Below are 14,543 nucleotides of genomic sequence, written 5' to 3'. Positions count from 1 at the left end.
AAGTATAAATGTATTATTTTTTGTGATTTACAATTTCTTATTGTTCTAAACCAATAGTATTTAATTATTTTTCTTGAAATTTAATAAATGTTGCATTAGAAAATAATACAACATTTTCAGCCAATACACATAATTGTTAAGAAAAATATTTGATAGAAAAAAATAATAATAAGAAACAAAAAGAGTATTATCTTTCAGCCAATACACATAATTGTTATTTTTCTTCTTAATACAAACTTTCTTTTGTTTTGTCATCTGAATTTTTTAACTGAAATTTGCTGAAAAACCAAACTACAACACAATCCAAACAAGAAAAATTAAACGAATAGGCAAAATTAAAGTACTCGGAAACAAAACCGAAGGAAAACGAGAGTTCTCTGGGATCAAAGGCCTATGCAAGGAAAACATAAGTACTAAAGTTACAAAGCAAAAAAAATTAAACCGAAATCGGAAGAAATCGAAACCATATAGTAGGCAAACTAACTTTAATCCAAAGAAGAAAACTAGGACCACTCAAGCAAATCAACATTTTCTTTACAAGAACCTGTAAATGAAGATTACCATGGTTGCCTACTACCAATCGACCGATAACATATGTCCCCTCCTATCACAATGACAATTGTAATTACGCACAAAACAACTAAATATCTAATTTTATAGTGGTAGATTAAAAGAGATTTTGTAGGTTAGTACACGTGAGCTGCTCTAAAAATGTATGGATAACAGATTGATTCATGGATATGATATTGTAATTAATAATAGATAAAAAAAGATTAGTTTTATTATAGATATCTATCTTCTTATTTTATGATGTGTAAGAAACTAAATTTTGAAAGTATTTTGTGTTGAAATTAATTTTAATATTAAAGTATTTCATATTTTTATATCTTTTCTTACAAACTTACCTATAAAACCTATGATCACAAGATTGAAAGGGTTAAAATTGACCTTCCTAGAAATGATAGAAACTGTTAGCGAAAACTTGCAAAATGTTAGAGCAACTCCACCAATGGTTTCTAAACATAAATCTCTTATTTTAGAGAGATAAATTTTATTATAAAAAATATGTGGGTTTCTTGATTAGTGAAGAAATCATCTCCAAAATACCTTATATAAGAAATTTTGGAGAGAATTTCTAACCATTCAAGAAACCCACATAATTAAATAATATTATTTTTGTTGTTTTAATGTTAAGAAACTTATATTTAGAAACCATCAATGGAATTGCTATCAAGCCATGTATAGAATGTATTAACCGGCTTTGTCATTCTTACATTGTTTTCTATAATACATGGACATTAAGCAGGTTTCACTCTGTTGATTTGCTTAGATAAGATTTATCATGAAAAAATGTTTGTATATATAGATCAGATACGACATGATGTTAGACGCATAGATCTGTTTTATAAGCAAGTTTCATTGTGTTGCATAGATCAAAGAAGTGATATTTTATGAATCGATGCATGCATATCTTCCTTATGTTATTATAGTTGGGAATCTACCGAATGGAGACGTGGATTCAACTGCTGATTAAGTATTTTTTTGGTTTAAATATATATATATATATATATATATATATATATATTTTGTTACTATTCAGACATATACTAGAAGCTAATTTTGTTTTTATTAATGCATGTCTTGATTGGGACTCATACTAAATTGATTAAAATTAATATTTTGGATGATTGTTAACCAAAAAAAAACAAAAAAAAGAAAGAATATTGAGTGACCTATCTAGATTGGCCATATCGTATCAGTTATTTAGATGTGAATTAGTTTTTAACCTTGAATTTTTTATTTTGATAACCTTGGGTGATTATGGCCGGCATCTAACTGCGGGTACATGACTATAATCCGGTCCAACCACGAACGACTTATTTAAATTGCTTTGTAAAGACCAGACAACACAACCATCCGGCAACATAGACGGCTCCAACACTGGTTCCCAACTAATATTCATGTGATTTTTGTTTCTAGTGAAGTTTAAACCCATAAACATTAAATATACACAATGACTGAGGTCCAACTACCACTAAGCTCGGAGTAAAAAAGTGAACTTAAAATTTTTATTTCTGTAAGAATTGTGCACTTTCTCAATATCATTCTATCAAAACTTCAATCTACAATTGCATAGGGACATGGCCGGTTGCACTATTTTACTATACATTTTGGGGAAAATGCACCTTTAAGCATTCGTTCTTTTTGTGTGGAGCTTATTAAAGAAGCATATGGGTAAGCTAATCTCATGATCAATACAAACACTTAATGCATGGTTAAACGATACATGTCGGTGACAAAAGATGAAGGCAAAAGCTCGTGATGTTGCTGTTGACATCTAGACGAAAGACCTAACATCCAATGATAACGACATGATGAATCTATCACTATCCTAACTTGCTATTGTTGTCTCATCATACCTTCCACATGTAGTTTTCCCGATGATTGACTCCATTATTAATTATTACCCTGAGATAAGACCATCCACGATGGACTCATAAAATCACGAGCCAAGTGGATTCTTAATTATGTCTGGTCACCTCTATAATTTTGTCATTAATCTGGTAGGTATTAAATATTCAAGTTTTGTTTTTTTAAAAGAAAAAAATAAAAATTGTATCTTATCTATAGTTGGGAAATGATCTTCATTCGTTTAGACTTAAAACTTAAAAGGACGTTTTAAGTTAATATTGTGTCAAAATAATAATATATTACGAAATTATTATACACAATGTGTTGCATAAAAGTTAGCACGAAAGATTCGTACCGAACCGCATTATGTGACATACGTAAATAATATCCCACGAAATTGGTTATTTTGAGTTCTAATTTATATTGGTTGACAAAAAAAATGTGTTGCATAAAAGTTAAAATTCTAGTTTTTTACACATATATGAAAAAAATGAAAAAAGTATTTTCAGTTTATTAATCATTTTATATAAAACAATACGGTTGTAAATCAAATAATAATTATATATGACTGCATTAGAAAATATCATGAATCGACACTAAACCTACAAAACATCTTCTAATACCAAAAAACAATCCAAAACATCACATAGAGCATAGAACATAGAACATAGAACATAGAACATAGAACATAGAACATAGAACATAGAACATAGAACATAGAACATAGAACATAGAACATAGAACATAGAACATAGAACATAGAACATAGAACATAGAACATAGAGCATAGAACATAGAGTGATATTTTTCCAAAACAGAAAAGGTAATAAAACCATAAAGAAATTAAGAAAAAAAATGTAATGACGCATTTTTAAAATTTCATTGGTTAGGTGCACGTTCGGATCAAATTTAAATCATACAATATAACTTTGTGACAATCAAATGATAGGGCGACGACACCCTCATGCATCTGTATTTATTGTCATATGGCTTTCCAATTTATATTATGAAGTATTATTATGTAAGCTAGAAGACATGTATATTTATTATACTTCTATCATCAAAATCATTGTGTTTTTATTCCCGTGGTTAATAAGTTACTATTAGAGCAGACAATCATATTACTGATTGCTAACATTACGCTTCTATTTATGTCCATTAGAATATTCTGATTTACTACATTTGAGCAGCCCTAGTTATTGCTACGTGTATATATTCATCTATGTATTATAATGAAATCATCCCTTCCACATTTACCACTAGTAACTAGTTAAGTGCAGAAATTTCAAATTCACAAGCGGATGACTAAACATGCCAATAGGAATGAGCATCGTGACCAACAGTTTTCGCAGAATATTGTAAAACCAACTCGTTTCGGTAAGAAAACTCAAAGGACGCCGATTCAATCTCCATTACATACACCTGACTTTTCATAAGGGAACTTCCCACGATAGCTCTCTCCCATGCAAGGTTTCTATCTCATCGTCCAACGTGTGAGATCAAATGCAATTTCCATGTTTTATGAGAAGAATATTCACAAATCTTCTCAACCAACTTTAGTCTTTGATTACCAAGCTAAGTCAGCAACTCTCTTTGGCTCCTCACATCAACCGCTACATCTTTACCACATCTACTTGTTCATAAGTTATTGTTGCAACGGTTCTCTATGCTCTCCTAGAGAGTTTTGATAGTAGCGAATAATAGAGAAATAATTAGGGAAAAAATAGTATACATTAAAAAAATTGAATTTGTCATTACAAATAATTGATTCTTATTAATTTTTTTAATGATTTTAAAATTTATTTAACAAAAAAATTGTTTTACATTATATGTAACCATTAAGAAAATTTAAAATTGAAGGAATTTAGTGAATAGTTTAGAAATAAAATGAGCATCAAATCGTTTACTTAATATCTTGAAGCAATCCAGACGCGTTTAAAACCTGTTTAATTGTTTTTAAAAAACACAATTGATAAAGAGAATGACTTGGGTTCACCCCTAGGGGTGAACTTCTTTCATTCACCCCCTTTTAATTAACCAATTAAAATTTGTCATGTCATCTAATTAACTAAATTAAAATAATTAATATTAAATAAATAATTAAATTTATTAAAACCCACTAAACTTATTTAATTATTAAATCTAATCTTTAACCATTTTTTATAAACCCAAACCGATATATAATCCCGTTTAATTACAAAATCTAAATCCTAATTCTTTTTTGTAAATCCAAACCACCATTTAAACTCGTTTAATCATAAAAAATCTAAACCCTAATCGAACTTTCTAAACCCAAACCGATATTTAACCTCGTGTAATTATAAAATTTAAATTTTTTTATAAACCCAAACCGATATTTAATCTTGTTTAATCATAATATCTAAACCCTAATCCTTTCTAATAAACCCAAACCGATACATAATTTTGTTTTAATAAAGAAATAGATTTTTCAATTAAATTAAAATATTATTTTTATTATTAGTTGGCAAATTTTGATTAGCTAAAATTAAGAGGGTGAATATAAAGGTTCACCCTCAGGGGGTGAACCCAAGTTTTTTTTATTGATAAACTACTACGTAACTGTCAAAAATTTACTAAAACAACTGCATAATCTCGTATCAAGAATTTCTGTATAATAAAAGGAACGGATATAGTAGTGGTAGTAATAATGGCTAATGGATAAATGGCTAATGAATGTTATTAAAGAGTAGGGTTCGAAAAAAAGAGACGAGAAGAAAAATGTAACATGGGGAAGGTTTACATGGGAAATTGGCTCGTGAATTTGTTTAAAACAATATCAACCAGACCCACCATCTAACATTTTTAAATTATTCAAATTTTACCCAATCAAGTTCATATTTTCTCCTATCTATATTTTACACAAACTATATTTTTAAATTGCACAAGTTCTTAAATATCTTATGAAATATGTTAAATGCGAGATATCCGTAAAAAAAAAATTTATTAACCAACAATATCAACTGGTGTCGAAAATTTAAATTAAATAGAAAATAATATTTTAGATGACATTCATACATTAATAAACCCAAAAATCTCAAAACGTAAAATGTAATTCAGTTTAATTTACATATGAAGAAAAAAGTTAAGGTGGAGTGAGTAGTGGAGTAAGTTTGTATAGTCTATGGAAATGAGTTTTTTTTTTTCTTTAAGGTGTTTTCTACTTTTATTTTTCCTTTTTACTTATATATTCTAAGAAAATAAAGCAAACAATTTTTTTTTTAAGAGGAAAACAACTTAATACAATATACTAAAATATTTTGTCGCGTCCGAAAGTTTTTTTTTTTTTTTTGTGCACCCCAAATATATGTTAGTGTTCAACAAATGTTTTGTCCGTACAAACTAAGACATTGTTTAGCAAGTGAATCAGCCACAACATTAGTTGACAGAGGAATGAAGCGACATAAGAAGTGAGAAAATCTACCAATGCTAAGGAAGATATATGAAATGATTCCATGAACTTCCAATAAAACTAATCGGGCATTGATTGCGACGACCAATTGTTGATAGTCAGATTCTAGGAGGAAGCTATCCGCCCCTGCCCTGACCGCTTCCAAGACAACAGCTCCACAGGCCAAAGATTCCGCCATGAAAGGTGATGATACATTCTTGCAAAGAGCAGAATGATGAGAGGTAAGACCAGCCGGATTGGTGAAGGTCCACCCTAAGCCAGCTGCCTTTAGATCATTGCGCCATGATCCGTCAGCTTTACAGGAGACACTGAAAATGTGACTTGTCTCCTGTCTTTGTCGAGGTGCATCCTGTCTTTCGGGGGAGAAGTATCCCCTCACGTGATTTGCCTTGAGCTGCCAGCCACTCCTTAGCATTCGTGATAGCCTTTAACAAAGTTTCTTCTGGGGTGAAGAACCTGGTACTAAACACTTTTTGGTTCCTTGATTTCCATAGACTCCAGCAGATCCAAGGAGCTAAAGGCCCCGAAGCAATTCCAGTCGGCGGTAGACATGCAAGCTTACAACCGGTGATCAAGCCTTCTCGAACACTCCCTGCTCCAACACTTGCCCAGTGTCTTGCAAACGGTGTCGGACTCCACACTAACTGCGCAAACTGGCAGTGAAACAACATGTGAAGAATAGTCTCCGGCTCTCCACACCTACAGCAAGAAGCATCAATGGCAATATGTCTATCCAAGAGTTGTTGACCAGTCGCATCCGAAAGTTTAAATGTATAATATATAAGCTAAACAAACAAATTAGATCACCTATTGAAGATGGAAAAAAGATGATAAACTTGTAGATTGAATGATCATTCTGGAAGAGTGTGGAATCAGACTAATTTATACTCAAATGTAACATGATACTATTTTTTTTTTTGTCAAACAAGATCTTCATTCAAATTAAACCTCAAAAAGAGGAAGGTTCATACACAATGAAGCAAAGATGATACAAAGAAATAAAGATAGAGCTTCATGAGTTTTCCAAAGAGATGTGAAGTTTTTAAAAAAGATTACAAGGATTGAAAAATCTGTTGAGGCTTTGTCGGATTCGACCATGAAGGCGAGCTTCGCGAAATCCTCGACCACCAAGTGATCATAAGCAGCTCTTGCAAACAATGCATCTGAGCTTTTGAAAAGGTGCTCCACGGAGGAGGCTGACGGGTTAACGAGGTTGAGAAAGAGACGGTAACCACCTCTTGAAGACATGGTCATAATGCCGTACTTTCCCAAACAAACAGAGGATTGCAAATTATCCAAGCAATATATTAACACATGACTGAACTCGATAATTGGTGAATGGGTAGGTAGAGAGGTGAAAAATCTTTGGTAATACCCACTCCGTAGAGGCGGTATCATAATGTCAATCTTCTTCACTGTAAAGGGCAAAAGGCAATAGGTGGGGAAGAGGATCTCGGGTAGGGTCCAAAATAAACTTAACATCTGAACTCGACAAAGGTAACTATCAGACCAATCTAAAGGAACCATTACTCTGTTAGCGTGGCGTCCACAACCAGCCAAATCAGAGTCAGAGGGTGCTAAAGGGAGGAAACTTGATAGAAAATTAAGCCAACTTGACACGGGTATCAAAACTCTAGGACACTTCCACAGAGAAACTAACCCTAGACGATTCAAATTCAGATTTGAACAATGAGGCAAAAGGACCAAGCAAACTAGGCTAACAACCAAGATTCATGAAATAGAGCTGCAAATTCAATCTAACTTCATCACCATTATCTCAGGAAAGCGTCCACTACTACTCCTAACCGATAAAAGCTTCTGTAAAATTGGGCTTGACAAAACAAAATTAAAAGCAGACCTGGGCCATAGAAGAGATGGGCTTGATTCAGCAGAACTCTTCTTGGGCTTCCAAAAGGTTGGGTAATGGGCTGTAGGGAGAGCCTAAGTGAAAAGGGCTAGGCCCAAAGTGAGAGACATGAAGCTGAATTAGGTCTAGCCGCCTATTGCTTCTTCTCTTCATCACCATCGACAGCAGATCGGACTTGGGGTTTTTGGCTACCAATTTGCTTGCTTCAGGGACCGGATCTAACCAATCAAATGCTGGAGATGAGGTGCGATCTACAGAAGTTGGATTCTCCATGGTTGGGTGCTTCACTAGCGTCGGCGCCAAAGCAGAGCTCCGATCCAAAGGGGAGCAGGGAGATGCTGAACTTGGCTTCAAGGAGAGCAGATGAAGCGGGTAAACCACGAGGATTGCGGGAAGGTTGAGGGAAGAACTAGCACCAGAGAGCAAGTTCGAAAGTAGGGTGGTCGTGATAATTTTTGGATTTAAGGGGAGGAAAGAGGTTTGAAACAGGAGGAAACCAGACAATAAGGAACTCCAAATGATAAAACCTTTGAGAAGAGATCGCCGTGAGGGAGAGAGCTCTGGACACCGGCGATCAACGGCTCTACCGGTGCCGGAAAAATTTATGGTAGAGTTGGCCTCGATAATTGTGTCTGAGAGAGTCTCTGTCTTGTATGGATTTTCTCTTTTTCTTTTGTTCTTTCTATTATTGTAACATGATACTATTAAGTATAAAAACTAAACATACATTCATATTTCGGAAAAAAAAGCGGAGAAGCATGATCTCATGCATATGGTTACCCAAAATTAGACTTATACCAGTTTAGATTATACTTCAAGAAAATATGGAATTAGCGACTACACAATAAGTAGCTTAAACGTCGTTAAACCCATAAATACAATTTTTTGGCGACTAAAACACGTAGTCGGCAAACCACGCGTCGCTAAATCTGTTAGTCGCCAAACAGCCGCTAATTAGCGACAGATTAACGACCAATATATGTTGTCGCTATTTGATCGCTAATTAGCGAGTTAGCGACTGTTTGGCTACATTTTAGCCACTCTATACTGACTCTTTGGTGACTTATTGGTAATTGATATAGGGACTTTTTTGCCACTACATAACAACTATTTTGTTAAAGATTTGTTGATTGATTGCAACTATTTGACGACTAATTACATGTTTATTTATTCATTTTATATTCTATTTTTTGGAATCCTAATTATAAAAAGACTGTATTTAACAAACAAAGAACCTTGTATTAAAACACACAACATAATTCAAACATGTTAACAACATAATTTTCATAGGACAAAGGTGATCGTATTTAGTGCGTTGAATCCCTAGCTTTACATCTCCAACATCTTGCTTTACAAACCGTGTCGTGTTGATCGAGGTAATATATGAGATGCTTACATGTATTTTATCAGATGACATGCGTTTTTCTTATGAGCTTTTTTTTTTTTTTTTTAAACATATTTTCTTTAATAGTTTATGTAATGTGTAATAACTTGAAGATGCAGATTCAGACAACAATGAATTGATGGAAATCAGATAGCTGTTAGATATCAAGACAACGAGCTGATGGACATCATGGAGTTGTTGGATATTAGGAAGCTGCAACAGATCTACATCAAACGTCTAAGTTGCTGACATGGATGTGTGAGCTGACATTGCGGAGCTGGAGTGGTTGATGTGACAAGCCAAGGAGATTTGCTAACTTGGCGTCGTGATCAAAGACGAAAGTCGATTGAGAAGATTTGGTAAATATCCTTCTCAACAAATAAGGAAAGGTTAAATATTTTGTAATGTGTTCCTTTATTCAATAGAAGAAGAAGAGTATTTATACACATACATGTTGCCTGATCTTGATAAGATTATATCTAAGTAAATATATTCATGTATATCCTAATACCCCCCCCCTCACGTTGGTAAGTCGTAATTACAAGTACCTAACGTGGACAATAAACGTTCGAAAGTTGGTCTTGGAAGAGCTTTGGTGAGAAGATCAGTAGTAGAAATATGAGGAGTAGAAATGACCTTGTCTGTGACCGCATCACGAACTTGGTGGCAATCCTTCTCAATGTGTTTAGTGCGTTCGTGAAAGACGGGGTTAGCAGCGATGTGAATGGCCGCTTGACTATCACAAAATAACAGAATTGGTTGTGTATGATCGACACCAAGAGTTGTCATAAGAGCCTTCAACCATTTTATTTCTTTGAGTGTGTAGGCCATTGCACGATATTCAGCTTCGGCCGAGGAAGAGGAAACCGTGTCTTGTTTCTTGGTCTTCCACGATATTGGAGTGTCGCCCAAATAGAGAACATATGCAGAGAGAGAACGACGAGTCCGAGGGCAGGGATTGTAGTCAGAGTCACAATAGGCCGTAAGAGACAAAGCCCTGTCAGAACGGAGTAAAATTCCTTGATCAGGAGACCCCTTGAGATAACGCACAAGACGAAGTGTCGCATGCCAATGAGCCTCTAACGGAGTTTGCATAAATTGAGATAGAATATGAACTGCATAGCTGAGATCCGGTCGTGTTATGGTGAGATATATAAACCGGTCAACTAGGCGTCTATATTGCGCGGGATTATCAAAGACCGGACTTGATATGGAGCCGAGTTTGTGATGAAGCTCCATAGGTACCGCAGAAGGTTTATAACCAAGCAAACCGGCCTCATTTATGATGTCCAATGCATATTTTTGTTGAGAAAGACAGAACCCATCAGCGCCACGAGACACTTCTAGACCGAGAAAGTACTTCAGCTTGCCAAGATCTTTCATGTGAAAACACTTGTGAAGGTGTTCTTTGAAGTGATCAATGGCTTTGAGATTATTGCCTACAATAATGAAATCATCAACATAAACAAGAAAATGTATGACTGTCCCATCACGGTTGAGAGAGAACAACGAGTAGTCCTCGTAACTCTGAGTAAAACCAAGCTTGCGAAGTGCAGTAGACAACTTAGCAAACCAACAACGAGGAGCTTGTTTAAGACCGTACAAGGACTTGCGAAGACGACATACTTTGGATGGGTCAGAACATTTAACACCTTGCGGAATTTTCATTTAGACCTCCTGTTCTAGATCTCCATGTAGAAAAGCATTGTGAACGTCCATTTGAAAAACGTCCCAGTCTTTGGCGGCTGCGACAGCTAGAAGCAAACGAACCGTTGTCATTTTTGCGACGGGTGCAAAGGTTTCTTTGAAATCGATGCCCTCCTTCTGGTGATTGCCCATGACCACAAGACGAGCTTTGTGACGTTCTAGCGTACCGTCCGAATTGAACTTTAACTTGTATACCCATTTGCTACTTATCGCTTTCTTGCCGTGTGGTAAGTCTGTAACATCCCACGTGTGGTTTGCTTCAAGAGCCTCTATCTCTTTTTGCATTGCATCACACCATTCTTTGATGAGAACATCATCTTTAAAATGGTTTTGTTCATTACTATCAAGAATGGCCGCCATAAATGCTATGTGATTTGCTGAAAAACCAGAATGAGTTAAATAATCTGAGATAGGGTTTTACCAGAGACCGTTGGCGAGACATTTGAATCGGAGAGACCGGGAGAAGAAGTGTGAGGAGAAGAGTGTACTTTATGAGCAACGTAGTCTTTAAGGTAAACCGGAGGATGCTTGGGACGGTGACCTTTCCCTAACAGCTCAGGAAGTCCCGGAGAAGAAGAATCATGGTCCTCATTTAAATGTCGACTATGAACTGAACCTTTATTGTGAACGATATGGGGAGAAGAAATAGAAGACGGAGAATGAGGCTGTTCTGCCTGAGGAGTAACTGGTTCGGGTGGAGTATTGTTTTCATCAGAAGAAGTAGAAGTCGGATCTATCGAATCATGAGTATTTGGTGTCGCAGTTTCTGAAACAAGGATTATCGGATCGATCGATCTAGAGTCAACTCCTTAGTGATCGATCGATCTGTCATTCAAGACAGGTGAAAACCAATCATAATCGGCTACAATAGGAGGTGTGGTGATAGTTAGCTCTGTTGGCGTCTCTTTTGAAGAAAACGGATACACATCTTCTTGAAACCGAACATCTCTACTTGCAAAGATTTTTCCAGTTGTAAGATCATAAACCCTCCAAGCTTTCTTACCGTGGGGGTAACCAATGAAGATGCACTTTCTACTACGAGAAGCAAATTTATCTTTGTCGCGGGGGCGTATGTGAGCATAGCAGAGACACCCAAATGTGCGAAGCATATCATAAGAGGGTTGTTTGCCAAACAGAACCTCATACGGTGTTTTGCCTTTTAATACAGGTGACGGTGTCCTATTGATGAGATGCGTAGCTGTGAGAATGCTTTCTCCCCAGAACTTTACGGGAAGTTTCCTTGAAAAAGACATGTACGAGCCACGTTCAGTATGTGACGATGTTTTCGTTCAACACGTGCGTTTTGTTGTGGAGTGTCAACACATGAGGTTTCATGCAAAATACCATGTTCCTGAAAATACGATGTATGACACATAAATTCGGTGCCATTGTCACTACGGATGGAGCGAACCGGTTTACGGAATTGACGGTCAGCCATGGCACAAAAATTTCGTATCAATGAAGGAACTTATGATTTAGCAGTCATAAGATATGTCCAAATCGAGTGTGAGTAGTCATCAACTAGAGTTAGAAAATAAACTGCACCAGTCGTGGATGGTGTTCTATAAGGACCCCATACATCGCAATAAACTAAATCAAAACATTCCAAAGTTTTATTAATGCTAATTGGAAAAACCTCACGTGTTTGTTTAGCACGAGAACAAGTATCACAACTGTCAATCTTGCCTAGATCTTTCGAAGATTGATGACACTCAGGTAAAGAAAGCAAAAAACTAGTAGAAGGATGGCCTAATCTACGATGCCACAAAGCTCCAGAAGAAGTAGAGTCTGACGAAGTTTTGTGAGCACTAGCAACTAAGACACCCGTGAAATAATACACTCTCTCACGTACTTCCCCCGCTCCAATCAAAGTCCTCGAAAACGGTCCTGTAAAAAACACAAAGTATTAGTAAAAACTGCAATAGAACCCGTTTGTTTCAGCAACTTCGAAACTGAAATCAACGTGCAGTCAAAATCTGGTACAAATAACACATCTTGAAGCTTATAAGAAGAACTGAGAAGGAGTGTGACACATTTAGTAGCACAAGAAGCTTTCCCATCAGGTTTTGTCACAGCCGATGGTATGATATCAAACACATCAACCAATATAGAGCAATCTCCTGTCATATGGTGTGAGGCACCACTATCAATAATTACATCAGTAAGACAAGTGTTACCCGATAACCGTTCAGATGTGGATTTAGGACGTTGAGCTTGTAGTAGAGAGATAAGTTGAGTTATCTGGTCACTGCCGTTGGAAGATGAAAGAGGAGCACGTGCGCTGTTCACTCTACCACGACCGCGACCGTTACCTTTGCTCGAACGACCTTCGCGTTTCGCCGGTTTGTTCTCCAAGCGAGAGACGACTTCTCTGTTATCAGATGAGACACGACTCCCACCCTTTTGTTCGTAATACCATTCTGGAAACCCATGGACCAAGAAGCAATCTGTCACATCATGTCCTTGGCGATGGCAATGAGTGCATGAACGATCTCGAGGTTTAGGAGCATATACAGCAGCTACTTGAGGAGCAGATGGCGTTTTGACGGAAAAATTAATTGCCTCTGAATTGGTCGTTTCTTTGGATCGTGCAACATCCAAATTTTGTTGTCCTCGGATTACACGAGAATAAACTCGATTGTGAGAAGGTAGTGGGTCTTCGTCAGTGATTTTAGAACGTATGGGAGCAAAACGAGGCAGATCAAGTTCGAATAGGAACTGATGAATTTGTCATCCTCACGATCTTTTGTGGTATCTTGAGCAGCTTCACAGCGACGCACACGGTTGGATTTGTAGTTTTGAAGCTCTTCCCACATTTTCGACAGTCGACCGTAATATTCAAGAACAGGTTTGCCTTCTTGTTTTCACAAAGCAATCTCATCTTTTAGAACTTGTTTTCGCACTCCGTTTCCAACAGAGAAGCGAACACGAAGACTTTCCCAAAGTAACGACGCTTTGGAGATGAACGAAACAGTCGATCTGATTTTTGGATCGAAAGAATCCAGCCTACAATCAAGGAATTTGCGGCGACAATATGAATGTGAGTCGAGCGATTTTGGAGATCAATGTCGAGCCTAGTAGATTCTGTTTCGTCACAGCCTGATGTCTCGTATATATCCGATGTTGTCGATCGACACCAAGGGTTGGTGTCGTTCGACACTGCCTCTGCAACTGCAAAATCGTAACTCTCCTCAATCTTCACTAACTCATACTCACTTTCCATTGAAGCAGAATGCCAAGAAGTAGTGAGGCTGCTCTCATGCCATTTAGGGATAGGTCTCTCTAAGATCCTCTGTTGACCTTCCATAATCTATTCCAGCAATGATTCTATCTTGCTTTTAGGTGTGGGTGGACGGGGGGCTTGGTAAGAAGCAAGATCATAGTTCCTTGTGAATCTGAAACTATTGCTATTCTGAAGCGGGTGCTGGAACTGAGAATTCTGAGTGTAGCTAGTTGGACCATTCCCATAGGAACCTCTGTAGCCTTGTTGGTGATCAAATCTCTGATTCGGAAAACCTCTGCTCCTAACATAATCAACATCCTCCACAAGTTGATTGTGGACCGCATTAAGCTTAGCCATGATCCCAACAATCTTACTCTCGTTCATGTTTCTCGCTTGTTCCTGGTTTTGTGATTAGACAAAGACCTGAAACACACAAGAAAAAAAAAAAAGAGAAAGATTAAGTAAAAAAAATAAAAATAAATGCTTAGACAAAATTCTAATCCTAATCTAATGGTGAATC

At 36.4% G+C, this 14,543-nt stretch overlaps 1 protein-coding gene, 1 long non-coding RNA gene and 1 pseudogene across 3 annotated transcripts; 1 reads left to right on the top strand and 2 right to left on the bottom strand.

The window, feature by feature from the left end:
* Positions 1-5,747: 5,747 nt before the first annotated feature.
* AT2G06845 (Beta-galactosidase related protein) lies at positions 5,748-8,313 on the bottom strand (the record flags this gene model as incomplete). Its single annotated transcript, NM_147258.2, has 3 exons — positions 6,938-8,313; positions 6,222-6,627; positions 5,748-6,136 (listed from the first exon to the last, which is right to left on the bottom strand). The coding sequence occupies exons 1-3, from the start codon at positions 7,367-7,369 to the stop codon at positions 5,748-5,750; spliced, it is 1,227 nt and encodes a 408-aa protein (NP_671791.2). The 5' UTR covers positions 7,370-8,313.
* AT2G05015 lies at positions 7,691-8,379 on the top strand. Its single transcript, NR_140059.1, has one exon. It is a non-coding gene; the product is annotated as an other RNA (long non-coding RNA).
* Positions 8,380-9,622: 1,243 nt separating this feature from the next.
* Positions 9,623-14,407, bottom strand: AT2G06840 (annotated as a pseudogene; the record flags this gene model as incomplete). The annotated part of the gene is made up of 1 exon: positions 9,623-14,407.
* Positions 14,408-14,543: the final 136 nt, after the last annotated feature.

The sequence above is a fragment of the Arabidopsis thaliana genome, chromosome 2, assembly GCF_000001735.4.
Source record: "Arabidopsis thaliana chromosome 2, partial sequence".
Classification (NCBI taxonomy): Eukaryota; Viridiplantae; Streptophyta; class Magnoliopsida; order Brassicales; family Brassicaceae; genus Arabidopsis; species Arabidopsis thaliana.
This window is presented reverse-complemented; position numbering and strand designations above follow the sequence as displayed.